Source organism: Mustela nigripes, chromosome 1 (assembly GCF_022355385.1).
Source record: "Mustela nigripes isolate SB6536 chromosome 1, MUSNIG.SB6536, whole genome shotgun sequence".
NCBI classification, from domain to species: domain Eukaryota; kingdom Metazoa; phylum Chordata; class Mammalia; order Carnivora; family Mustelidae; genus Mustela; species Mustela nigripes.
In genome coordinates this window covers 12680531-12707239 of record NC_081557.1, presented here as the reverse complement: position 1 = coordinate 12707239, position 26709 = coordinate 12680531, and the positions used below count along the sequence as shown (strand labels likewise).

At 45.8% G+C, this 26709-nt stretch overlaps 1 protein-coding gene across 1 annotated transcript; it reads left to right on the top strand.

The window, feature by feature from the left end:
• The first annotated feature begins 1677 nt into the window (after window positions 1–1677).
• ZDHHC5 (zinc finger DHHC-type palmitoyltransferase 5) lies at window positions 1678–26490 on the top strand. Its single transcript, XM_059405104.1, has 12 exons — window positions 1678–1975; window positions 5506–6692; window positions 14332–14453; window positions 19154–19311; window positions 20729–20901; window positions 21052–21154; window positions 22429–22520; window positions 22932–23064; window positions 23607–23730; window positions 24166–24278; window positions 24700–25559; window positions 25999–26490. Exons 2-12 carry the CDS (start codon window positions 6589–6591, stop codon window positions 26162–26164), a joined length of 2148 nt encoding a protein of 715 aa, XP_059261087.1. The 5' UTR covers window positions 1678–1975; window positions 5506–6588; the 3' UTR covers window positions 26165–26490.
• The last annotated feature ends 219 nt before the right edge of the window (window positions 26491–26709 follow it).

Here is a 26709-nt window from a genome sequence, read left to right as displayed (position 1 = left end):
TTTATTTTTTAAGGTTTTATTTATTTGACAGATCACAAGTAGGCAGGCAGGCAGGCAGAGAGGGGGGAAGCAGGTTTCCTGGGAGCCCCTTGCGGGGCTGGATTCCAGGACCCCGAGATCATGACCTGAGCCAAAGGCAGAGGCTTAACCTACTGAGCCACCCAGGTGCCCCTGAAATTTGATTTCTTAAGGAAACAAACTAACCTAATTTACAGATAGAAAGCCTCTATAAATACTCTATCTCCAATAACAACTACCTTTTATATGAGCTAAAGTGTTTCAAAGATTTCGTTTTTTAAATAAAAAACCCTAAAAGCAAAACACTTCACTTAATACACACTGGTCACTAAAAGAAAACTCTCTAGTGTGTTGCAATAAATCGTGGCTTGAAGTCCTTAGCAAGAATGAACTAGACCCTGATACATATGCCATGCCAGAGGAGGCATATGTATGAGAACGAGACCCCAGAAAACTGAAAGTAGACCTTTCCCCTTTACCTTGCTGCCTAGTACTGAAGTATCAGACCACAGTTAAACCAGCAACATTTGACACCAAGCCCAAGGACAGACCGCAGGATTTAGAATCACACTTTACAGGTGAGCAACTTTGGCTTCAGAGAAGTGGCTGCTGGAACACTTTTGAAAGACTGTTATGTAACAGCCAGAGCTCCTTTCAAGAGAGAAGTGGCCTCGAGCTAAATGAGGAGAGAACACCTGGCCTTGCTCTTGGGTTCACAGCTGGGTAGGGCTAATTAGGGGAAAAGTGTGGCGCTGCGATCTATGCAGAGTCGGCCAGCAGCTCGCCAGGGACAGCCGGATTCCAGTCTGTGTTCCCAGCCTGCGGCGAGGCTAGCGAAGCGGGCGTCCATCCCTTGGGCTGCAGTGAGAAACTGAGGGAATGAAGCCAAGAGCCTGCTCGCACTCCGGGGGGCTGCCACCGCATCAGGGGGCGCCCACTCTGCGCCTTTTTTCACGGGTGGCCCTACGGTGGGCCTCAACTCGCGCCGCTCTCCGTCCTCTTCCTCCCGCGCCTTTGGCAGGAACTTCGCCCCACACGACCCTCTTCGTCCTGGCGCGCCTTCCAAGCAGGAGTCACAGCCAGACCGGCCCATTAACCCACTAGTGTGCTGGGACCCCCGAGCTCCCTCCACGGAGGACTCCTCCATTAGGAGAGCTTTAAATAAAGTTATTGCCACGGGGCCGGTGGGCGAGGCGAGGGCGGGGTGAAGCTATTCAGTCGCCAAGCAGTTGGCCAATGCGTCACGGGGCTGACTGATGATTGGCCACAGCAGAAGCCTGTCTGGGCCGTACCACACTTACTTGGAGGGGGTCTGGAGGAGTGAGGGTGGCTCCTCGCTTTTGAGTATCTCCAGCACACACATAGAACTAATTTTACTTCCGAGGATTTCTTCTGGGATACTGTAGGGATTGAAAATAGGACGCAGGAAAACGGAAGAGTCGCCCAGCCACTTCCCCATTTCTGACTCCTGCGCAGTACGCCAGCTCTCCTCGCCCAGTCGCCTGCGGAACCCGACGGCCGTGCGCGCGCGCGCTCGATCGCTCGCGTGCGTACGGCGCTGTGCTCCTGCAGCCAATCAGGCCGCGAGGTCGCCGCGGTCGCCGGGATCGCGCGCACGCCCTAGAGCGGAGTGGGGGTGGGGGCTAGGGGTGAATGGGAGAGTGAACGGGGGCGGGCGCGGCGTCGCGAGCCGCATGAATGAGAGAAACGTGCCCCGCGCGAGGCTTCGCGCGCGCCCGGGACAGGGAGCCAATGGGAACGCTGGGAGGGCTCGAGACCCGGCGCTGAGGGCAACGGCCGCGCGCCGGCTCGAAGACGAGCGTCGCCGGGCGGGAGCGCGCGTAGCTGGGCGGGCGTGGAGCGTGCGGGGGCCGCGCGCGGCCTCTCAGAGGCCGGACGGCACTGCCGGGAGGCGGCGGCGACAACGACGGCGGCAGTGACGGGAATCGCGCCGGGGGTGAGTACCGGGGACACCGGCCCCTGCGGAACCGGAAGTGCCGGGCCACTGAGGTGGGAGGGGAGTGTGACCTCTAGGGAAGGGGGACCGCGGAGGGGGGAGGTGGTTTGAGGCCCCATTCCTCCCCCCCGGCCGGGGCATCCAACTGCGGCGGGACCCGTGGGCCCCGGAAACGGACGACGAGTAGAGGCCGGGGATCCGCGGCCACCGGGGCTCTGAACGGGTTAGTGCCCGGCCGCCCGGTCCTGGCTCCGGACCTCCGCGCCTGGCGCCCGGCCGCCGCCCCTTCCGCCCCCGGCCCTGCGCCCCCGGGCTCTGCCGTCTCTCGCAGCCTCAGTGGGCCCTACCGCCGCGGATTCCGTCTTCTCGGTCTTAGCCAACTCTGCCCCAAATGGTGATTCTCCCTGCCCCAGCCCCGGGGTGGGGACGGGGTGCTGGTCCCTTTTTACCTCCCCGCATTTCAGGTCCCTTGCCCCCTTCTACTGATACTTATTTTGGCTCAAGCCTCATCCTGTTACCTGTTCTCTCCCATCTTTCCGTTTCCTCCCTACCCCCCACCAGCTGGGTGCTCCGTGCTTTTAGTACTTTGTACTTTTTGCCAGTGGAGCTCGAATGCGTTTGCCAGTATTTTACCTATAGGAATGTCTTTGTGGGACATGGAGGTGGAAAGTGTTTTACCCACTTGGGCAAATGAAAACACGCTAATGAGAAGTAAGAAAGTGACTTAAAAGTTATGGAAAGAGGTGTAGGATCGGATACGTGTTATACCCTAGACCATTTTTTGTTTTGGATTTTTCACTTCCTGGTTAATGCCATCTTGACTAGGTTGATTTTGTATCATCTCCCTATCCTTTGATCCCAGTATCCCTCGTCCTCTGTCAGATCTCTTCATATTGCTCATTATCGCTCATTCTTAAAGACTCACCTAGTGCTTATAAGAATTGTGCTGCCATGTACTTGGCTTCTTCCGTATGTAATAACACCCTTATTAAACTTCTGCTTGACTCCAGCCAACATCTTGACATGTGGATTATTCATGATACCTTGACTACTTTGTATTCAGGTTTACTGTATTGCAGTGTTACCCTACTTTTTTTCAACAAATTATAATTTCTGTTATCAGTGGTACTGCTGTTCCCCATTCACCCTGGTACCTACTTGTATTAAACATTTATACCATATGATCTGTAGTTTGTTTTCTGTGTGCGTATTTTTATTCCATTGGTTACTTTGTATCTGAATATGTCATACACATTCTTGTACACCTTTCTCATATGTGATGAACCATACTCACCCTGCAGTCTCCTCCCTACTGCCCACAGCACATTTTTGTCCTTAGACTTGGTACGTCTTTATTATACCCAATAAATTGTTCTATTTTTGTTTTCTGTCTTCTAATGTATCTTCCCTAAACATTTCAAATGTTGATCACTTTTGTTTCACAGTATGGTATGCCCCAGATTGCATGGCTTTTAATGATGCTGCATTACTATGGCAATATTAATAACCCACGTGACTTTTTTCCTGTCAGAAAATATGATCTGAAATAATATATGGTGTCTTTTTTTTTTTTTTTAAAGATTTATTCCTTTGACATCGAGAGAGTGAATACAAGCAGGGGGACGTGGGAGAGGGAGAGGCAGGCTTTCTGCTGAGCGGGGAGCCTAATTCGGTGTCAGGCTCTATCCTGGGATCACGACCTGAGCCGAAGGCAGATGCTCAGTAACTGAGCCACCCAGGGGCCCCTAATATACAGTGTCTAAATGATTTTACTTACTCTAGATAAAACTGAAGCAGTGTAGCTGTACATCTTCTCTACTCTTTCGGGTTTTGAGGGGAAAATTTATTTTACTAGTTAGTATTGCCCACAAACCCAAGAATTTGCTTCTCATTGTTCACAAAGTTACTTAGGCCTAAATTGAGAAGGTTGAACTTTGATTACTATAGAAACTGCGTGTTAAATAATCATAAAATCAGGCGCTAGAGGGGGTTTATCTTTTTTAGGCCTTTCAGAATTTCTTGTACTCTCCGAGTGTTCACTCTCTTCTAATATTGCTGTTTGGCCCTCTAATGCTTTGTTTTTTTAAGGAGAGAAACAGTGCATCTTGAAGGAAGGTATCTTTGCCTTCCATGCTACAGGTTAAGAGAGGAAGTGATGAATTCCAGGGCACATTTTTATTTCACTGTTTGAATCTTCCAACGTAGCAATTTCTGCCATTGGTATTAAGGGAAATACTGAACTGCTTGGGTCAAATGAACTTTTATTTTTATTTATTTTATTTTTTATTTTTTTAAAGATTGTATTTATTTATTTGACAGACAGAAATCACAAGTAGGCAGAGAGGCAGGCAGAGAGAGAGGAGGAAGCAGGCCCTCCGAGGAGCAGAGAGCCTGTTGCGGGGCTCCATCCCAGGACCCCGGGATCATGACCTGAGCGGAAGGCTTTAACCCGCTGAGCCACCCAGGCGCCCCTGAATTTTTATTTTTAAATTCTAACTGAAGTAAAATTTTTGGTCTGCAGATTCCGAGATGCAGTCACTGGGCAAGTAGTGTAGTGGATGAGAAAGTGGTAGAATGGCTTTGTGTTGGCAGAGGGGCATGTGAACTCTGGTTCTTAAACTGACTGCTCAAGTGATTAAGTAGAATGGCCTCAGGCATTCTCTAGCCTTCAATTTTATGGAGTGGGATAAGGGACTGTGTCACCAGATAATGTGAGTTAAGTGCTTTGAGATCACTAGATGAAAAGCATCCTATAAAATCCAAAGTGTTACTTGGCTACTACAGTCAACAGAAATAATTGTTACTCTTAGTCATATGGGGAATGTGAGGCTCAGTTGACTTCTGATAGGCCAGTGTAGAAATAAATTGTTGAATTGGGAAGAAAAGGACCAGCCCCTATGATTGACTCAGTTTCTTAGAGAGAGCAGCTCACCTTTCAGTTCAAGGACAGTTCTTACCAGATGCTTTCATGGGCTATTCCAGTAAACCAGAAACTCAGCTTTTGCCTCTTCAGGGTTATAACTAAAAAGCATAGAGAGATAAGAGACAGAGACATGCACAGAAAGGAAATGAGACATACTGTCCTAATTTTGAGGTTACTTTTTTCTTTTTTCATTGTTGCAATAAATACTCTCTTTGTCCAAAGAGAAATCTCTTTTCTAGGACTGTCCTTCACTGCTATGCCCTTGTTTGTTTTTAGATTTTGATATTCTTGATATTTGTTACTGCCCATTTGTGTCAGGTGAGATGTACCCTATATAAGAGAGCTAGTTCTTTGATGACTTCAGGCCAGGTGAAACCATGTTCTTCTCTTTCCAGTATGAACAGCACTTAGAAGAGTGAAGGATTCTGAATCCATTGTTCTCCCAATTCAGAATCCTTTCCCACATGCACATAAGTGAAGTGTATGCCATAAAATGGCACTTTTTTTTTTACAGAGTAGCCTGTGGGGTGTTAGCCTTGATGTTCTTAAGAAATCCTCTGAAAGAATTTATCTGACTAAGATATCTGTGTTATTTTTTTTTTCCCAGGTGAGGCACTGTAACCCCATTGAATTCTGCATCTAGAAAGCCCAAGACTGAAGAAGAAAGATCAAAGACATTGACTAACCTGGAAATAGGGACCTCTTTGGAACTTTGCTTTTATCCACAGTACCCTTTTAGAGCTATCATTGAGTGGAATTGATTTCTTATTTTGCTACTATTGGGAAGAACATGGCTTCAGGGATTTTACGTTTCTCTTTAGTTTTGCATGAACTCTATAGGAAACGGAGCCCTTAAAGGGTTTGGGAATAACAAGAAGAGATTGAAGACAGACAAGCCTGCTCGAGTTCTCTCTGTTTTCCCTCCCCCTTCGAAGAAAAGGATTTACAACTCAACCTTGTAACAGCTGCTGCCCAGCTTTAGCCATCAAGAGAAAATAAATAAAATTAAACCACCATTGCCAGACTACAGGCCTTGAAGTCAAGGTGTGGGAGTGGTGGCATTGAGAAAACTGCCTAAAAGGGACGAGGACTACAGTAAACACCTGTTTAAAACTGGAAGGGGCCTCAGGTTCCCTTTTGGATTAAAATAGAAACACAGGGCACACCTCTTAGGTGCAGCTCACATCTGGTGGAGTGTGTTGGTCGTGGAGGTGCTAGAGTGTCTCCTCAGAAGAATTTTTCCTTGCCCCTGTGCTCTCCCCTACCCTAATACCCACCCCTGCTTGCCCTTTGAAGACTTGCTCCATCCATGAGCTTTTCCCTGATCTGTCTGACGGCCCATGTTCTCCACCTGCAACCGTTTGCATGTGTACAGCCTACTGTTCGTCTCCAGTTTTTAAACTGTACAAGTTGTGTTTCTTAATCTCTCCCTCTTGCCTTGTTCTGGGGAGGTGGTTATTCATCATTTGGAATCACCTTTCCCCCTCCCATGTGCTTTCCTTCATTTGAGATCTTTTGACCTTTTGTTTTCCTTGGGAGGGGGAAGGGTGATAATTTTAAATTTCTGTTTCCCTGGTTTCCTTCTGTACTCTTTTTCTCCGTTGTTTCCCTCCTCCCGTTTTCTTGTCTGTTCTGCCGCTGTGTGGGCCTGGGCTATGCGGCAGGGCAGACCTTCCATCAGAGCTCCAACATGCCCGCAGAGTCTGGAAAGAGATTCAAGCCCAGCAAGTATGTTCCAGTCTCAGCAGCCGCCATCTTCTTAGTGGGAGCCACAACCCTCTTCTTTGCCTTTACGTGAGTTTTCTCCCAGTGTTGGCATTTGGGGGGCTCCATGGGGGAGGTGAGGGGTGTTTTTGTCACGTGAGTTTTGCTAGTTTCTCGCCACGCGCCTGGGCATCTTGTTGTTGGATAGAGGCAACAACACATCTCAGAGATGTGGTTAAGCACAGGGAGGAAAAGCTTACCCTGTCAGCCTTGTTAGAAATTTTACTCTGTTGAATCCTCTCCTTTTCCTGCCTCCCTTCCTTGGGAATCACAGATGTCTTTGTATTTCCCTACCCAGCTCTCCATCATGAGATCGTGAACTAGGAAGGAGGTAGGAGGAAACCACCAGAGAGGCTTGAAGCAGCTTAAGCAATTGGTTCTGTGAAAGAAAGAACTAGACGAGAGGTTTTTCAGATAGTAATGGCTTTTCCGCAGGATGTCTGGAGCTGAGTGTACTGGAGAATTGCAAAATTGATTTAAGAGATGTACCAAGGAGGCAGCTGGGCTTTTCCTGTTGCTCAGATGGTTTTCTCTGCACTCTTAAGGGCCAAAGCCTGGACCTGCAAAGGCCACTGGGAAAGTGCAGATTTTATTTAGGAAAAATCCTGGTAGGCTGCCTTCCCATCCCTTCCTGCCGAAGGGATGGCGGTCATTCCTGCATTCCCTGGTCCTGTTTCGAAAAGCGGTTGCCACCAAAGGGTTTCCTGCTTTGGATATTCAGACTTTGTTCCTCTCCTGCTCACTGGAGAAGACTGATTTATCTTTCCTCTTCACACAGTATTTTAGCTGCCGACCACCTGGCTGGCCTCTTTGCCGTTACCTGTTTATGAATTAACACGTAGCAGGCTTCTGAGCCTTAAACTGTTGAGTCACTGAGTCAGTGTCCTAGTTGTAGCTCTTGGAACAGTCCGAGCATGCTAGATTTTCTGGGGAGTTCACTCTGCCGTGATTTGGGGCTCAGACCTAATTGTGAGGTGCTGTTTAGAGCAATGGGAGGTTGCTGGGAAGAGGAAGGAAATGGATTGAAGTGGTAGGGAGTAACAATGGTGTGGACTCACTGAAGGATGAATGAAGCAGGAGTTTCTGGGAAGGGGGCAGTTACTAGTATGGGGAGAAATCTAAGAACTGATACTAAGTCTGAGTAGGGGAAGAAACTTCTCTTCCCCCCAAATTGAGCTTCGGGTATCAAAAGGTATTCTAAAAGATTTGGATTGTTTGGCCAGTAGAGTCAGCGAAGTAATAGTGTTTTTCTGTTTAGTTTTTAAGCAAGGGAAAAAAATGAATCTCTTATCTAAGGTATGAACATCATCCTGCTTTTTATGTGTTCGTCTGGAGGGTAGAGGCCATGGATTCTTTGGCCGCCAGCTCTCCAGCCTGAGCATGCCTGTTGAGTCCCTCAAGGGTCTAATGCAGCCCTACTCTTCTTCTTTCTTCTTTATCTGACTTTTCCTCATAATTTTTTTCTTCTGCTTAAATTCAGCGTGCTTAGTGTTCTGTCCTTCTTCATGTATTGACTGTCACTAAGGAGTTATGAATCTTCAGTCTTAGACTTGTTTTGGTTTCTGCTATTATGGCCAGTAAATAGAATCACCTTTTTTTTTTTTTTTTTTAAGATTTTTTAAGTAATGTCTACACCCAGTGTGGGGCTTGAACTCATGACTCCGAGGTTAAGAGTTGTATGATCTAGCAATTGATTGAGCCAGGCGGCCCTAGAATCAGAATTTTAACCAAGGGACGGTTATATGGGGTCTTTGGATCCTTGTAGCAGCTGTGGTGCTGTGTCAGGAGGGTAGAGGGTATGGCACCACACCAGGTTGATACCCTTAGGCCTGCTTGATTGAGGAGGGTCTGTTTTCCTTCAAAAGGCAAGGCCGTCGGGAAGCTAGGAAATGCAGGAGGCCTGACTGAGCAGTCTCTCTTTGGGCCCATCTGTTCTTGAGAAGGAGCAAGCAGAATCGTTGTTCTTATTTTGTTAATCTGAAGCCATCGAAGTGCGTGGCTGGTTATACCAGTTTCACCACAAAGAGTTGTCCTGACATAGGCATTTTCTCGCCATCTAGATAGTTGAAGCTATTTAACCTACTTTCTCATTCCCTGATGCCAGAGAAATAGGGGCCCTCCTTATTCATGGTCTCTCAGCCCCAGGAAAAAGAACAGTAATGGACTTTGGAATCACTGCCTCTAATCAGAAGTTAGAAAATCAAGTCATAGCTAGAGTTCCCCCTGGCAGTTTCCTCAGGGCCAGTTTCTGGGCTCTTTTCCTCCTCGATTCTCCCCTGCGCATCTCCTGGAGATAAACACCCTCCTTATCTTCTATCACCTGGCTCTTGGTACCTGTGAAATTCTCATCTCTTCCTTTACATCTGACCTTAGCAATTCTTCTAGAAGTATATATCTGGGCTGAGCTGCCACTGTTGTCAAAAATTGTTCCCCCCACAGATTATATCCTTTTTGAGGTTCAGTTCCTTGCAGGGACCCCCTAAATATTTAATTTATATTTAAAATATAAATTTAAATATAAATTATAGTTTTATAATTTAAAACTATATACAACCTAAAAAAGAGTTTCTGGTTTCAAATAGATGAGAAGAAGCCTCTCTTTTGTTTGTTTCATTGGTTAGTTTTTTTAAGATTTTATTTTTAAGTAATCTCTACCCTCAGCGTGGGGCTCCAGATTTTACAACCCCGAGATCTCGAGTTAGGTGCTCTACCGCCTGAGCCAGTCAAGTGCCCTAGAGGGAGGCTGTCTTTGAGCCACCTCCGGTTTGGGGCCCTGAATCTGTAACTCTTGTCATCCTCCTGTTCTCTTCACCGGGCTGTAACTGTTCTTACCACAGTCTTTAAGTCCCAGTTGGGAACAGCTTTGGGACCTCGAGGACTGAGAGTAGGAGAGAGAGTCCTTTTCAGTTGGCAGACATAATTAGTGAAGCCATGTAGGGTTCAACTCATTAGGAACAATTTACCCTTGGTGTTTCTCTGGTAGGTAGGGAAAGCTGTGAGCAGAAATTATCAGCTGGGTTTGGTCGCCAAAAGGTTATCTGCCCTGGGGAAGCTTGAGTAGAACAGTTGAGGCCTTCCCTCCAGAACCCTGATCTCTTCCGTTCGTTCATTTTGTCCTGTACCAAAACTAAGTGGGAGAGTTATTGGGGATTCTGTTTTAATTTTCCATTTTCACTGTTGGGGAAGGAGAGTGTCTGCTAAAGTAACCTTCTTCCTCCTGATTAGATCCTACACCCTGTGTTTTAAGATAACGGGCCTGGATCCTCATCTGTCTTAGTTTAGTCCCCTTTTGTGATTGGCAAGGGTAGGGGGCAGTGCTAAGTAACAGCAATCAGCACTGTTGGGGGTCAGGAGACTAATTTTGGTAAAGTCTGTTAACCTTTGTGAGTCTGCTCATTGTAAAATGAGAGGGTTGACCGAGAGTAGTTTATTTGAGCACAGTGACCCCTTTTCCAATGAGATCTTCGGTGGAACCCCAGTGTGTAAAACATGAGAGGAGGGCTGCTCTGGGTCAACTGAGGCTGGTGTGTAGAGCCCCAGCCATTTGGTTTCTCTCCTCTTTGCCTCCTCGGGGACCCCTGCGTCTTTCTTAGAGTTCCCAGCAGTGCCATTTGAAATAAATCACTGAACTGCCTCCCTAAAATCTCCTTGAGCTCTCAGTTGAGTCAACCAGTGTCTCATTGTGTATAGTTGTGAAGTTGGTAGGGAGGGCACAGCCCTAAAATCTCTGCTGCAAGCCGTCCTCTACGGGCAGGATAGAAGTCAGGGTTGTCCAGAAATCCAGGATGGTCTTTCCAGTCTGTGAAAGAGCTTCTTTTCACTTTCTGCCTCTGGCCCTTCCCAACCCTTTACCCACAGAGTTGGGTAACCTTAGTGCCTCTCCCTCTGGTCCTTTTTTTCTTGACTGCAGAAGTGCTAGCACCTGATTTGAGTGGGAGCAGCCTCGTGATTTAGGGCATTAATTGAGCAGTGGATGTTCCTTTTACTTCCCACGTTGTTTTTTCATCCAGGAATAAGTGCCCAAGTCCTACATCTTGTACTCAGCTGCTTGAGAGTGTGCGTAAGACACGACCAATCAGGTATCTTAGGGAGAAACTTACCCACCTGAGAGGGGAAAATTTTTTTCCCCATGGAATCTTGAGGATCTCCAGGGGCAGGAAGTGGGCTGTTCATTCCAGCCTTTCCTCATCCATAAGAAACACTAGCCATAGAGTCAAACTATGTGTTAGGCATGGGTGGAAGGCTTAGACCTATTCTTTAGGAGCTTAGCGCCTCTGTTTTAAGTGATCTTGAATTTCTAGTACCTCACATAGGGAAGGTGGAATTAGGGATGAAGGTGGAACTGGAGTGATGATGATGATGGTGCTAGTTATTAAGATATTGGGGGGACGCATGTCTTCTATGCAGTGAATGCTCAGTATTAAGCTAGCTGGTTTAAAAAGAATTCTAGGAAAATAAATAAATAAAAATAAAAAGATTTCTAGGATTTTTTCAGATACCGTCTCCTGCATTCTCCTATCTGTATTATGTAGCTGAAGTAACAAGATTGGAGAGTTCTCTGTAGATTACCTAAGGCTACATAGCAAAGCATTGATTGAGATGGGATTAAGATCCAAAGCTTCTTGACTCCTACTTTTTCTTACCAGCAGCTTAACCATTTTTTGTAATAGAAGTGTTGGAGAGGGCCAGGAAACAGATTGTTCAGGACGGTGGGTGTTTTTTTAAGTTTATTTATTTTTTTAAGTCATCCCACACCCAAGGTAGGGCTTGAACTCACAACCCTGAGATCAAGAGTTGCATGCTTTTCTGACTGAACCAACTAGGTGCCCCAGGAGTGTAGGTATTGAAACCCATTCTGTCTGAAAACAGAAGTGCTGGATGGGGGTGCAGAAGAACCTGTTCTTCCTGGGTTGGTATAGGTCTGGGAGTCTCATCAGTGAGTCAGCCAGCCTTCTGGGCTCCGGCCACTCCCTTTGCTTTGGAGCTCTGTGATTATTGCCATAGGCTGAGGACCAGCCCTAACAACTCCTCCTCAGCCCAGGCCTCATCTCCTTCCTTCAAAGGCAGCAGATTCAGACAGGCCACTTGGAGTGGTCACGTAGGAATTTGGCAAAGTACTGTAGCAACAGCAAGCCTCTCCAAGCCAAGTAGTATATGGGATGTGGCAGGAGCAGGCTCTGCTGCTTCTCGTCTCTCCTTGGTGGAGTGTTCTATCAGCTAGAGTGTGAAGGTTGGACAGTGGGTCCTTGATTTCAATCAAGGGGCAGATGCTGCCTGGGAAGTGGAGTTATTTACATCATTTCTAGATGCCAGCTACTCTAGGCTTTATTTTGGCAACAGAAACTGAAACTGGATAGATTGTAGGATTTCACGCGCTTCAGCTGGGATGAGTCTGAAGCTGGGATGAGTCGCTATCAGGAATGTTACCGGAGTGGAGCTCCCGGCTGCCTCAGTTGGTGGAGCATGCGACTTTTGATTTCAGGGGCATGCGTTCGAGCCCCACGTAGGGTGTAGAGATCACTTTGAAATCTTTGGGGGTGGGGAGAAGATTGCAGGGGTGATGTTCGTTATCCAGGGATGGGTGGGTGGCAGCGTACCCAAGAAATTAGGTGATTTTCTTCATTTGGAAATGGAAAAACTGAAGAAAAAATGGCATCAGAAAGACTGCTGTCTGTGCCTGCAAGGGGCTGACATCTCATACTCTGACCTTAGCTCCCTTCAGAGATCGAGCAACCTTTAGTCTGTTGGAAGCTCGAGAGGCCACTGTAACTACAGTCGTCAGTTCTAGGAACGAGACGTTTAAATCATGGGCACCTCAGTGTTCTAAGGATTTAATTTCTTCTTCCCTTCTAATTATCTTCCCAGGCTGTAGGAGTCAAGTGAGTCACCCTTTCTCCTCTTCCCCTGGCGGAAGTCAGAGCAAGACAGCTAAGCGCCAGGGAGGGGCTCTGACCTGGATGACTGGTTTTTAGTTTCTGTCCCTCCCTCCCAAGGAACCTGGGAGGTCAGCCTTTGGGTGGGACTCTGTAAGGGCTCATCTTGCTTGTATTCCTCCCCAAACCCTGCCCGAGTATGGGGACATATTTTCTGAACCAGAGAACCCCCTAGAGGAAGAGGCTTCCCTGGGAGATGTGGATAGAGGAAAATGAGGGCTGTGACTCAGGGTCTGTTTTCCCTTGAAATCAGTGCCTGCACCTCGCTTCATTATTTCGTTTCCCAATTACGTACTCACCTACCCAGAGAAGCAAAGAGTTGGTATTTACTATCTAAAAAGCCTACTACATGATAAATATGCACTTATTTTTTTTTTAAATGTATGTTAAATTTGAATAAGTAGACGGAGGTGGTGAAGACCTGTGAGATGCTTTGTGACAATCAGTTTTGCGTCTTACTCTGATTAAGGAGCTCAATTCCTATGAATTCCTCACATCTCAAATCACCATTCAGGGCTGTGCTTCTTGTTTTGATGGAGACAGATCTCTCAACAGAATCCAGGACTACTGTGGATTAATTCTCCAGACTCGTTTGCTGTTTTGTTCTCCTGGCCCCTTCTTTCAGTGAACTCTTCCTTTCCTTCTGGCTGGTCCAGATAGAGGGGACAAGGACAGATGCTGTCCTCATTCTGGAGATTAAGTTCTCAGCCACAAAGCAGATTAGGGTATTTAGCTGCTGTCTTGTAAGGGGAAGTTCTTCGTGAGCTGAGATAGGAGACCACGCATTTGATAGTACTGACAAAGCGACCAGCACATCAGATGTTCTTCTGAAATTTCCACCTCGCAGGAAATCAGCAGAAAGGAAGAGTTCTTACAGCATTCCTACTTATGAACTCATATCCTGAGAGGAATGGAGTTTAATCATGGACTAGGGCACCCTTCTCTTTTTTTTAGGGGGTTGTCAAAGAAAAGTTATCTAAAGCATATCTCTTGATTTGGACCCTATGGAATATTGGATATGTTTGGCCAGTTTCTTTTTCCTATAGGATTTAGGGCTGATTTGGTCTGCTCTCTCCTTTTTTTTCTCTCCCCTACTCTTCTATATCATTTATAGACCTCAAGGGGTCTCGTTCTATGTCCTGATACCCATAGGTATCTCTGAGTGGTCCCCCTCCCCGCTTGAGAACTGGCTTTTAGTTGAATAAAACTCTCAGGAATATCTGGTACAGTGAAGAAATTTTAGGCAGTTAAGAGTGGTTGAAAGCCAGCTGGGAAGAGGGAAGGGGAGCCAGAGAGGCAGGTGGTATCCCATGCTTTGCGCCTGTGTGCAGGTCAGTGGGGCATGGCTGAGATCCAGCAGCCTCGGCCTTTGCAAGAAAAGGGAATGTAGCTGGCGTCAGTTACATACTCAGTCCCTCATTCTTGTGCCTGCTTAAAAGGAGATAAGGACAGGTTCCAAAATGTGGAAAGATCTGCAGGGGGAGAGTGAATGGGAAGAACACAGACCTTTAGTACAAGGGGTTATGGTAGGAGGGATTCTGAGCCTCGTACCTTGATCTAAAACGAGCATTTCTATGGGAAAACTAGACCCACTTGTGAAGGATGAAGATAATTTGGGACAGCGGAGGTGAAGCACACATGATGTATCAGTATGGGGGCTAAACCTTTCAGGTTTTTATATGGTTGGTGTCCCAAGTTTTAGGGGCAGCCCCTCATTTTCTTTATTATCTGTGCAGCTGTCCAGGACTAAGCCTCTCTGTGTCACCTGCAGTGCCCATCTACAATGCGATTGTTTTTCTCTTTGTGCTGGCCAACTTCAGCATGGCCACCTTCATGGACCCAGGGATTTTCCCTCGAGGTAAGATCTCCTTCTCCTCTCTTGGAAATTCCTCAACTACCTTTGAAAAATAATGGTTTCTGGACATAGGCATTTAGTCCTGGGCCTTAGGACTCTGAGGGTTTTGGAATACGTCAATAGTCTAATGATGAAAAGTGGGTCAGAGTCTTCCAGAATAGGTGCCATAACTTCTAGTCCTGTTCATTCACTTTGGGTCAACTTTTGATTTTCAGTTACTCATTCAGCGGGGATTCATTTTGAACATATGAATCCCCAGGCACAGTAATAATCTAGGATGAAGGGTCGACAGTTACAGCAGGTGGTGTGAACCGTGGTGAAGGCATGAAAAAAGTTATTTGAGGCCGTAGGAAAGGGTGCACTTACATCTGCCCCAGGAAATGGGGGCAGTGCTGCAAAGAGGAGGCAGGAAGGATGTCAGGTGAAGGATGGCAGGGAAGCACATTCTAGCTCCAGGAAGCAGCATGTGCCACAAATGCCGAGCTCAGTGGGGTGGAAGATAAAGCACATAGCGGGGCCAGAAGAGGTAGGAGGTGAATGAGAGCCAAATTGTCAAAGACTATGTGCTAAATTAAATAGGTTATATTTCTTCATTTGGACAGCAAGAGGTGTTTAATTGGAAGAGTCATGGGCTCAGATTTCTTTTTACAAAAATAATTCTTGAAGTAAATACAGATACTTTTTGGGAGGCTATTGCCACAATGTAGACCGCATGAGAACTTGAATTCAAGGCTGGATTTAGAGATTTTTCCCTGCAGAATCAACACGTTTCTTCTTCTTCTTCTTCTTTTTTTTTTTTTTTTTTTTTTTTTTTGAATCAACACATTTCTTCATGACCATTTGTTTATTGGAGGAGAGCGAGAGAGTGAAGGAATTGTCTAGGGTAGTCCCAAGGCTCCTAACTTGAGATAAGTTGGATGCTGATTTTTAAAAACCAAGATAGGAGTTACAGGAATGTTGAACATGTTTAGGGGGAAGATAGCCTCTTATACACGTTCAACTTGAGATAGTATGTTTATTCAGATAGAGTTCCCCACTGGCCGATTGAGTAGTCAGACTCAGAGACTTTGATCTCAGAGGCTTCAGCCATGTGGTGTTTGTAGCCAACAGGAGTAAGATTGTCTGCAGAAAGTAGACGAAGATTAGGAATGAACCAAGGTCAGATCTAACGAGCACTGGCATTTTAATAATGAGCAGAGGAGAAGAGAAGGAGGAGCCATTGGAGAGGGATTGGGCAACAGAGGTCAGTAGGAGAAGAAACTGGACAAAGTGGGAATTAAGGAAGGTTCATGAAGTTCATGATGGTTGGCAGTATCAGAAATTAGATCCAGTAGTTTGAAAACTCAGAATTGCTTATCATTTTGGTAACTAAGGAATTTAAGATCTTGGCAGGGATAGTTCTTATAGTGTGTTTAGGTATGTATGTTAAATTAGCAAATGCAGTTAAATTAGCAAAACTGATGTTTTGGAAGGCAGTGAATGGGCAGTGAGGAAACAGAGCTGGTGAGTGTTGAGATTTACTCTTTCAAGAAGTTAAGGAGAGAGGGCAGAAGATGGAATGTCTTAGGGGAGAGAGCGAGCTTTGATTTATTTTTGTTTTTGTTTTTGTGATAGAGAAAATTAAAGCACTCTGATAGAATGAGGTGGAGGAACTGGAGAAGAGAAGGAAGTTGGAACTGGAAAGGGGAATAATAGAAGAATTACCTTACAGAGGGAGGATGTGGTTTCCTCATGCATGTTGGAAGGGTTAAGCTTAGAGAAGAAGTAGGCTGTTCTGGCAGAGGAGAGGAGGTAAAAGTCAGGAACCGTCATTAGATTTAGAGAGAGGTTGATTCTGGTAACCAATGTTTCTCTCACCTGTGAAGTTAACTTGCAAGGATGAGACTCAAATTGGGAAGAAGTCTTTGGAGAGAATGAGGTTTTCCTGAGATCATTGTGCTCACAAAGCCTGTATCACTGTGCTTTATTTGTGACTTCTGTCTCAAAGATTAGTTGAACCTAAGGAACTTGTAGTCTCTAGCGCCAAGGAGGGCTATTTTTTTTTTTTTTTTTAAGATTTTATTTATGTATTTGACAGAGCTCACAAGTAGGCAGAGAGGCAGGCAGAGAGAGAGCCCGATGTGGGGCTCTATCCCAGGACCCTGGAAACATGACCTGAACTGAAGGCAGAAATTTTAACCCACTGAGCCACCCAGGTGCCCCAGGAGGGCTATTTTTTAAAAAACACTTTATTTATTTATTTGACACCCAGAGAGTGAGAGAGCACAAGCCAGGGGGAGCAGCAGGCAGAGGGAGAGGCAAATGCAGACTCCTCACTGAGCAAGGAGCCTGACACGGGGCTCGATCCCAGGACCCTGGGATCATGACCTGAGCCAAAGGCAGATCCTCAACCAACTGAGCCACCCAGGCACCTCATGGAGGGCTTTCTTAATGACACTTTAATGTCTATAAAATATTTATTGATGTGTATGGAAGACATTATCCTTGTCATTTGGGATGAGTTTTGTTTTGTTTTGTTTTAAAGGTCCTTGCTTTCAAATAGCTCATCAGTCTATAAAGAAAGATAGGGAAGACATTTCTAGGAGTAAATATGCTATACTGTGCTAAGTTATAAGAGTAACCTAAGAACCCTATAGTACTTTAAGAAAAGAAAGTGTTCATTTCTGGTATGGAAAGATCAGAAATTTCAAAATAAGTTGTATTTTAACATTTTTCCTTTAAAAGAAAACTTTCTTAAAAAGTAAAGATTTTAATAAGGAATAAATATTCATGATGTAGAAAGCATAAAAAACACAAATACCACCTGTAATTTCACAGCCAAAGGTAACTACTATTGAGGTTCCTGGGTGCCTCAGTAGGTTGAGCCATCTGATTCTTGGTTTTAGCTCAGGTCATGATGTTAGGGTCCTGGGATTGAGCCCTGCATCTCCTTCTCCCCCAGGCCTCTCCTTGGGCTTGTGCTCGTGCTCTCTCTCTCGAATAAATAAATAAAATTTTAAAAGAAGATAACTACTGTTGCTGTTTCCTTTCAGTGGTTTAAAGATTTATATGTATAACATTTACATATACTACTTATCTGTATCAAATGTATGTCATTGTTGGTTTTTCTTTTTCTTATTTTTTTATTAAAGATTTTATTTATTTATTTGATAGAGAGAGATCACAAGTAGGCAGAGAGGCAGGCAAAGAGAAAGGAAGGGAAGCAGGCCCCCTGCTGAGCAGAGGACCCCCCCCCCCCCCCCATGCGGCACTTGATCCCAGGACCCTGAGATCATGACCTGAGCCGAAGGCAGCGGCTTAACCCACTGAGCCACCCAGGCGCCCCATTGTTGGTTTTTCAAAGATGTATTTATTTTAGAGAGTGCCAGCGGGTCGGGGTGTGATAGAGAGAATCTCAAGCAGACTCTCTGCTGAGCTTGGAGCCCTACTCAGGGCTCGATCTCACCACTTGAGATTCTGACCTGAGACGAAATGGCTTAACTGACTGAGCCACCCAGGTGCCCCTACGAGTGTGGATTTTTGGTTTCTATTTTCAAAATGGATCTTTTGTTTGTACAGTTCTTTACCTTGGCGTTTTTTTCACCTATTTATATTTTAAAGCATTTCCTCAGTCAGTGAAAGTTGGAAACTTGATTTTTAATCCCTATACCTTCATTTATTTAATTTTTCCTTCCCATGTGTATTTTTTCTAGATTAATAATAAAAAATAAAAATTGTACACTGTAGATGAGAAGGCAAATAGTGCACTTTAAGTTATGAAGTAGGATCATGAGTTTCTGATCATTGAAATTGAAAGAACATTCAGTGGGGTGCCTGGGTGGCTCAGAGGGTTAAGCCTCTGCCTTCAGCTCAGGCCATGATCTCAGGGTCCTGGGATCTAGTCCCGCATCGGGCTCTCTGCTCAGCGGGGAGCCTGTTTCCCCCTCTTTCTGCCTCTCTGCCTACTTGTGATATCTCTCTGTCAAATAAATAAATAAAATCTTCAAAAAAAAGAAAGAAGGAAAGGGCATTCAGGTAAGGAGAGACTATCTTGAGCCAGCAAATAATACTGAAATATATAGGGAATTAATAGAGTTAAGGAAGATCTTTTGGAAAGGGGTTTGTGCATGGATAAAAAGGGTTGCTGTTAATTCCTCTCTTGGATTGCTGTAGTTTTCATGTCCTTGTAGACATTGAACTATTATGCAGACTCATTACATATGTGCTTTGATATGTAAATTATTTCATTACAGATATATTTGTAGTATGTAAACGAAGTGTCAGCATTCCGGTAGCAGAGCTACGTCTGAGTCATACTGTCTTGAACCTCATTTCCAGTGTGTTTGGTAGTGTTGTATTGTAGGGCTGATCTCACAGTATTAGTTATTAGTTCCTGTTCTCTCTCCCAGTAGACTGAATTCCTCAAAGGCAGAGGCCATATTTTAAATATCACTGGATCCTTCATGCCTAGTGCAGTTCTTTTTTTTTTTAAGATTTTATTTATTTATTTGACAGAGACAGCAAGAGAGGGAACATAAGCAGGGGGAGTGGGAGAGGGAGAAGCAGGCTTCCCGCTGAGCAGGGAGCCCAATGTGGGGCTCGATCCCAGGACTCCAGGATCATGACCCAAGCCGAAGGCAGACGCTTAACAACTGAGCCACCCAGGCGCCCCCCTAGTGCAGTTCTGGCATAGTTGTTTTTTAACTGATTTTTCCTCTCTGCAGCTGAGGAGGATGAAGACAAGGAAGACGACTTCCGAGCTCCCCTTTACAAAACGGTGGAGATTAAGGGCATCCAGGTGCGCATGAAGTGGTGTGCCACCTGCCGTTTCTACCGTCCTCCTCGATGTTCCCACTGCAGTGTCTGTGACAATTGTGTGGAGGTAGGAAGCCTCATGGGGGTGGGCCTGGGTGCTGAATCTAGGTTCTCTTCTTCCTGTCCGTCGAATAAGAATCGAATCTTCTGCATTCTGGGTCTTGGGTGAGATCTAGCCCTGGCTGACTACCTGGGCTATATTCTAGCTCTGTCAAAAAGTATTCTCAAGTAGATGAATGGATAAAGAAGTGGGACATATACACAATGAGATGCTATTCATCCTTGCCAATTGCAGCGACCTGGATGGAGCTGGAGAGTGGAATGCTAAGTGAAACAAGTCAGAGAAACACATATATGATTTCATTTATATGTGGAATTTAAGAAACAAAACAAATGAGCAAAGGGAATAAAAGAGAGAGAGACACACACACAAACCAAGAAGCAGACTCGTAACTATAGAGGACAAACTGATGGTTACCAGAGAGGAGGAGGGTAGGGGGATGAATGAAATAGGTGATGGGGATTAAAGAGTGCACTTACCAAGATTAGCACTAAGTAGTATATAGAATTGTTGAGTCACTGTATTGTATACCTGAAACTAATACAATACTGTATGTTAAGTATCCCGGAATTAAAACTTAATTTAAAAGTTTTATCTGTTTAATTTAAAAGTTTTATATTCTCTAACAGCTATAAATAGCAAACACTTACTCTTATGTATATATGTGTACATTTTAGTGTCTGTAATTTAGACGAAATTGGAAATGGAAAAAAAACCCCGTTATCAGTGATGTACAAATGAGAGGTAGAGCATATTCTTCTCTTGTAGGAGGGACCCCAAGTGGGAATAGGCTTTCCCACCTGTAGCCTTTCTGACTCATCTTTTTGGTCATTTGTCCCGGGTTTGTGTTAGCTGCTGCATCCACTGCATGCTGTCTGTCGCACTCCAATCTTAGAGCCGTATTCTCTACTGCCCGTCCTCCTGCGTCCCCTTTCTCTTATTTTTAACCCCTTTTTCCCCGATCAGTTTTTACTTCGCTATAAGCACTTGCCTGTCAGGGCTTTTTTTCTCATGAATCTTGATGTTTTTGTAAAGCCTCTGATGTTAATGATGTTAATCTTATTAACCTTGTTAATTTAGCAACTAAACGGTGAACACAATCACGATTGCCTGTTAATGAAAGCAGTGCTTCAGTTCTGATGTTTGGTCCTTTATTTATTTTTTTTAAAGATTTTATTTATTTATTTGACAGACAGCGAGATAGGGGACACAAGCAGGGGGAGTGGGAGAGGGAGAAGCAGGCTTCCTGCTGAGCAGGGAGCCCGATGCAGGGCTTGATCCCAAGACCCTTCGGACCTGAGCCGAAGGCCTGTGCTCAACGACTGAGCCACCTGGGTGTCCCAAGTTTGGTCTCTTTCTTAATAGAAGTGATCTAGGGCTCTGGTCCAAGGATGCTTCTCAGTGTTTCTCTTTTTGCCTCTAGGAGTTTGACCATCACTGCCCCTGGGTGAACAACTGTATTGGTCGCCGGAACTACCGCTATTTCTTCCTTTTCCTCCTCTCCTTGACAGCACACATCATGGGTGTGTTTGGCTTTGGCCTCCTTTATGTCCTCTACCACATGGAGGAACTCTCAGGGGTCCGCACAGCTGTCACGTATCCTTCTGTGGGTTGTGGGCTTGGGAGCGGGGAGGAGGAGGAAAGTCGAGCACTGTGGTAGCAAGGGTCAAAGGGAAGGTGGCTCTTGGTAGGGGCTGGGGATGGTGAGATCATGTTGCTCTGTTCTCCTTGATTCTTTGGCTTTAGAATGACAGTGATGTGTGTGGCTGGCTTATTCTTCATCCCTGTAGCTGGCCTCACAGGATTTCATGTGGTGCTGGTGGCTAGGGGACGCACAACCAATGAACAGGTACGGGGTGAAGTGATGGGAGATGCATTGTAGAGCTGGGCCTGCAAATCTTTGCCCTCTAATAAAAGTATTGTGGAGTGCTCCCAGAGATGGATGCCTGATGAATACTTTTTTTTTTTTTTTTTTTTAAAGAATCTGGTGGGGTTTTTTGGTTTTTGGTTTTTGGATTTTATTTATTTAACAGAGAGGGAGATCACAAGTAGGCAGAGAGAGCAGCAGGCAGAGAGAGGGGCGGGGGAAGCAGGCTCCCTGCTGAGCAGAGAGCCCGATGCGGGGCTCGATCCCAAGACCCTGAGATCATGACCTGAGCTGAAGGCAGAGGCTTAACCCATTGAGCCACCCAGGCGCCCCTGATGAATACTTTTTATGATGAAGTGTCTGTGCTCCTCATGAAAGCATGAGAACAGAACCATTTTCTTTCTTTCTTCTTCTTTTTTTTTTTTTTTAAAGATTTTATTTATTTGACAGAGAGAGAGAGCATATAAGCAGGGGGTATTGGGAAGCAGAGGGAGAGGGATAAGCAGGCTCCCCACCGAAGCACGGCTCGAGCCCAGGAGCTTAGGACCATGATCTGAGTTGAAGGCAGATGCTTAACTAACGGAGCCACCCACGTGTCCCAGAAGCATTTCTTAGTTGACAGACATTTGCAAAATGTACACTGTATATCAGACAATTTAAGCTCTGAACTTATAGAAACAGTAGTAGACTTAGGCCAGCTCTTAGGAAGCTCATGATACTACTTAAAGGGAAATGGTTATTCTTGTGCTTATAATAAAGCTGACTTTACCTGTGTCCTTTTATGTATATTATCTTAGTTTTCAATCTTGAGAGAGCTATGTTATCATTTCACATAAGAACACTGATGTATGGGGTCAGATAGCTACACTATCTGGGTGAGGTAGCCCTAGGATTCAGACTGACTCTAGAGTTCCCGTTCTTTTTAAGATTTTTATTTATGACAGAGATAGTGAGAGAGGGAACACAAGTATGGGGGGAGCTGGAGAGGGAGAAGCAGGCTCCCTGCTGAGCAGGGAGCCAGATATAGGCCTCCATCCCAAAGGTAGACGCTTGACGCCTGAGCCACCCAGGTGCCACTAGAGTTCCCATTCTTAACTTTTATGACTATAAGTTTCTTGATGATAGGGTTGCGTTTTGCTCATTTTTGTATCTTCTGAGTAGAGGGTGCACAATAGTTGGTTATTGTTTTGTGTTTTGGCCTTTGGAGGTCAAAGTCCATTGTCTAAGTGATAATGGCCCATCTTTACTTCTTCTAGGTTACGGGTAAATTCCGAGGAGGTGTGAACCCCTTCACCAATGGCTGCTGTAACAATGTCAGCCGTGTGCTCTGCAGTTCCCCAGCACCCAGGTACACCCAGCCCTTTGGTCTAGTATTCACTGTTGGTCAAAGCGTTTGTCTTTGGACTTGTTCTAGTATAGGGGAAGTTGGGTGGGAAACTGCTGTTGAGGAAGGGTTCTCTTAGACTGGGAAGTACCTGCAAGGGAAAGCCGAATTCAGTTGATATCCTTTGGGTATTATGGCTACTCTCCTTGGAGAGTTGAGGGTGAGATTTACTCTAGAGCGGCTTGAACTAGGTATTTGCTCAGAGGCCTAGTCTTAGTGCAGTTCCTCCTGGAATCTAAAAAATCAGTTCAATGCTGAGTTTTTTGCTATCTTGATCAGACTGTTCTTTATTTTTAAAAATGTTTTATACAAGATAGGCAGCCACTAGGTATTTTAGAATGAATGAATGAAAGCCCTCTTACTCTTGACACTCAGGTATTTGGGGAGACCAAAGAAAGAAAAGACGATTGTCATCAGACCTCCCTTCCTTCGACCAGAAGTGTCAGATGGGCAGATAACTGTGAAGATCATGGATAATGGCATCCAGGGAGAGCTGAGGAGAAGCAAGGTGAGGAATGCAGGGAAGTAAAGTAGGTAACTTGGGGACTTTAATGGCAGAGAGATGGAAACTTTCAGTTGACATTGCCCTTATAGTATTTCTCAATATCTGATAACTTGTGTTAAAAATTACTTAAGTACGGGGGCGTCTGGCTGGCTGAGTTGGTAGATCATGTGGCTCTTGACCTTGGGGTCATGAGTTGAAGCCCCATGTTTAGTGTGGAGTTACTTAAAAAAAATTTAATTACTTAAGTGCATATCTGCTTTTTTTCATTAGATTTTAAGTCCACTGACAGAAGTTGAGCCTTTCGTTTCCATGTTTTCTTAGGACTTTAATGTAGCAGCTTACGGATGGTAGGAGCTCAACAAATAGTTGGTGGAAATGAACACCTAAATGACAGGATTAAACCCTTGTTGAAAATTATTCTTTATCCATTGTCATCCCCAAAATGGCTCTCATCCCTTGACTTCTAGTCCCAGTTTAGAGATACATAATTGATGCGTTGTCCTTATACCCAGCTCTCCAAATCTGATTTTCCCTCATTCATCCAGTCTAAGGGAAGCTTGGAGATAACAGAGAGCCAGTCTGCAGATGCTGAACCCCCACCTCCTCCTAAACCGGACCTGAGCCGTTACACAGGGCTACGAACACACCTCAGCCTGGCTACTAATGAGGGTAAGAACATTGACAAGAGTAAGAAGGTTACTATGTGCTGTGGAGAAGACATACAGGCAAGCCATGGGAAGTAATACTTGCATTGTCACTGAGAACACCCATCAGGTGGGCCTTTGGCCACTTTGGGCAGCTAGTAGAGGAGAAAGGGGATTCCATGTAGCTAGTGGTAGCGAATTGGACTTTTGTGGGTAAGGAACTGTCAGCATCCAGATAGACCATAGAAGATCTTAGACATGTTTGGTGCATTCTCTCTCCGAGTTCTGGGCCATTATGAGTCTGTAATCTTTACTGCAGGCAAATCATGTTCCTGGGACTTTTCTGTTGGCTGGTATATCCGTTCCTACCTGGTTCTCCCTCTGTCCTTTAATGACCTCTGACCAAGTTAAGAGAACTGCTTGTAAAGTCAAGTCTGTCCCTGGGCCTTTTTTCCTGCAGATAGCAGCCTCTTGGGCAAGGACAGCCCTCCCACACCTACCATGTACAAGTACCGGCCGGGCTACAGTAGCAGCAGTACGTCGGCCGCCATGCCTCATTCCTCCAGCGCCAAGGTACTGAACACTCTGGAAGAAGGAGGGTTGTGATGTGTGTCAGCTGCTCTGGGAAAAAGAACTTTGGAGAAGGGAAGGAAAAAAACCAAAGACATTAATGAGACTGAATCTTGATAGTGTGTCCTTCATCAAAGAGGGGGCAGTGTAGCATACTAGTAAAAGCACTAGTGATCACAGCATCAGATCTGTGTTCAAAACCCATCATGGGTGAGTTATTTAACCTCTTTAAGCCTCATTTTTTACATCTTAAAGTGAGGTATTATTTGTTCCAACTTGCTAGTTTGCTCTAGGTGTTGAACAAGAGGATGCATGGAAAAAGTTCTAATAAGCATATGGGCAGGGCATGACCGCTTGGGCTCTAGGGCCTAGCATCTGTCACAAGAGGAGGAACACTGAGAGCATGCTTTGTTTTCTCCCTCAGTTGAGTCGTGGGGACAGTCTGAAGGAGCCAACTTCAATTGCAGAGAGCAGCCGCCATCCCAGCTACCGCTCGGAGCCCAGCTTGGAGCCAGAGAGTTTCCGTTCTCCCACCTTTGGCAAAAGCTTTCACTTCGATCCACTATCCAGTGGCTCACGTTCCTCCAGCCTCAAGTCGGCCCAGGGCACTGGCTTTGAGCTGGGCCAGTTGCAGTCCATTCGTTCAGAGGGCACAACCTCCACCTCCTATAAGAGCCTGGCCAACCAGACACGCAATGGAAGCCTATCTTATGACAGCCTGCTCACTCCTTCAGACAGCCCTGATTTCGAGTCAGTGCAGGCAGGGCCTGAGCCAGACCCACCTTTAGGCTACACCTCTCCCTTCCTGTCAGCCCGACTGGCCCAGCAACGGGAAGCCGAGAGGCACCCACGTTTGGTGCCAACCGGCCCAACACACCGAGAGCCCTCACCAGTCCGGTACGACAATCTGTCGCGCCATATTGTGGCCTCCCTCCAGGAACGAGAGAAGCTGCTACGCCAGTCACCCCCACTCCCGGGCCGTGAGGAAGAACCAGGCTTGGGAGACTCAGGCATTCAGTCAACACCGGGCTCAGGCCATGCCCCTCGTACTAGTTCCTCCTCAGATGATTCAAAGAGATCACCCTTGGTCAAGACTCCACTGGGACGCCCAGCTGCCCCTCGTTTTGGCAAGCCAGATGGGCTAAGAGGCCGGGGACTAGGGTCCCCTGAACCAGGCCCCACTGCCCCATACCTGGGCCGATCTATGTCTTACAGCAGCCAAAAAGCCCCAGCTGGTGTCTCTGAGGCAGAGGAAGTAGCCTTGCAGCCATTACTGACACCCAAGTAAGTATGAGTCCATCCTGAACTTCAGTGGACTTAAAATTAGCATAGCATTACCAAAGATGTCATGACTTCACTTGTGTGCAAGTGGAGTCAGAGGTGCCTGCTTTTGGATAGCTCCTTTCACTCTATCTAGCTGCCTTCATGGGCTATTGCTGTTAAGACCCTAACGATCAATAATACTTTTTTCTTAATCCTGTCTTCCCGAAATGTATTTATTTGCCTGAGAGTAAGTATTTAAGATAATTGCTGTTGGAGGGGAAGGAGTAAAGAGAGGAGATAGGGCATCAGGTTGGTTTTAAGCAGGACAATAAAACAGGGGGAAATGTTTGGGTAAGAAAGCATACAGAAAAGTAGGTCAGTTTTCCTAACTTAAAATGGTCTCCCTTTTCTGTGTTTTGTGTCCTGCTTCTTGACACCTCTCTTTTTTTTCTCTTCCTAGAGATGAAGTACAGCTCAAGACCGCCTACAGCAAATCCAATGGGCAGCCCAAGAGTATAGGCTCTGCCTCTCCTGGCCCAGGGCAGCCGCCTCTCAGCAGCCCCACAAGGGGCGGAGTCAAGAAGGTGTCAGGGGTGGGTGGTACCACCTATGAGATTTCCGTGTGAGCCTTCGGCACCTCCCTTCCCCCTACGCCTCTGCGCCTACACCAAAGGGCCCCAGGTGGCCACCTTCCTTTCCTCAAGGGGCTCCCCTCCCCTGCATGGACATTTTTTTAAACCACCGATTCCAAGAGGATGAGGAGCGTTTTATAAAATGCAGTGGGGTGGGGAGTCGGAGAGTTGGGGCCCTGAGACTGGGGTAGCAACCCCCTTCACCTTTTAAGACCTTCCCTTCTTTAACCCCTGGACCAGACTCAGTGGACATTTGTGCAATTGCTCGCCCTGGAGGGAACCAGATCATTTTTAAACCAGAAATAATTTTTTTTATTATTGTTACGGATTCTATTTTTTCCTCTCTGCGTTACCAGGTGTGTGTGTACATATATATATATATATATATATATATATACATATATATATATATTATAAATATCAAAGAAATTATATATCTATCCTGGGATGGGAAAATGAGGGAGGGATATGTAGAAGGAGGGGTATCTTACTCTTCCCACTCCTCAGACCAGCAAGAAAGAAGTGGGGACATCCATTGA

Bases quoted from the DNA above. Each gene is read 5' to 3' on its own strand.
- ZDHHC5 (XM_059405104.1), top strand. From the start codon at position 6,589: ATGCCCGCAGAGTCTGGAAAGAGATTCAAGCCCAGCAAGTATGTTCCA. The intron at 14,454-19,153 runs GTAAGATCTCCT...TCCTCTCTGCAG, and splicing joins CCCAGGGATTTTCCCTCGAG to CTGAGGAGGATGAAGACAAG. The intron at 24,279-24,699 runs GTACTGAACACT...TTTCTCCCTCAG, and splicing joins CTCATTCCTCCAGCGCCAAG to TTGAGTCGTGGGGACAGTCT.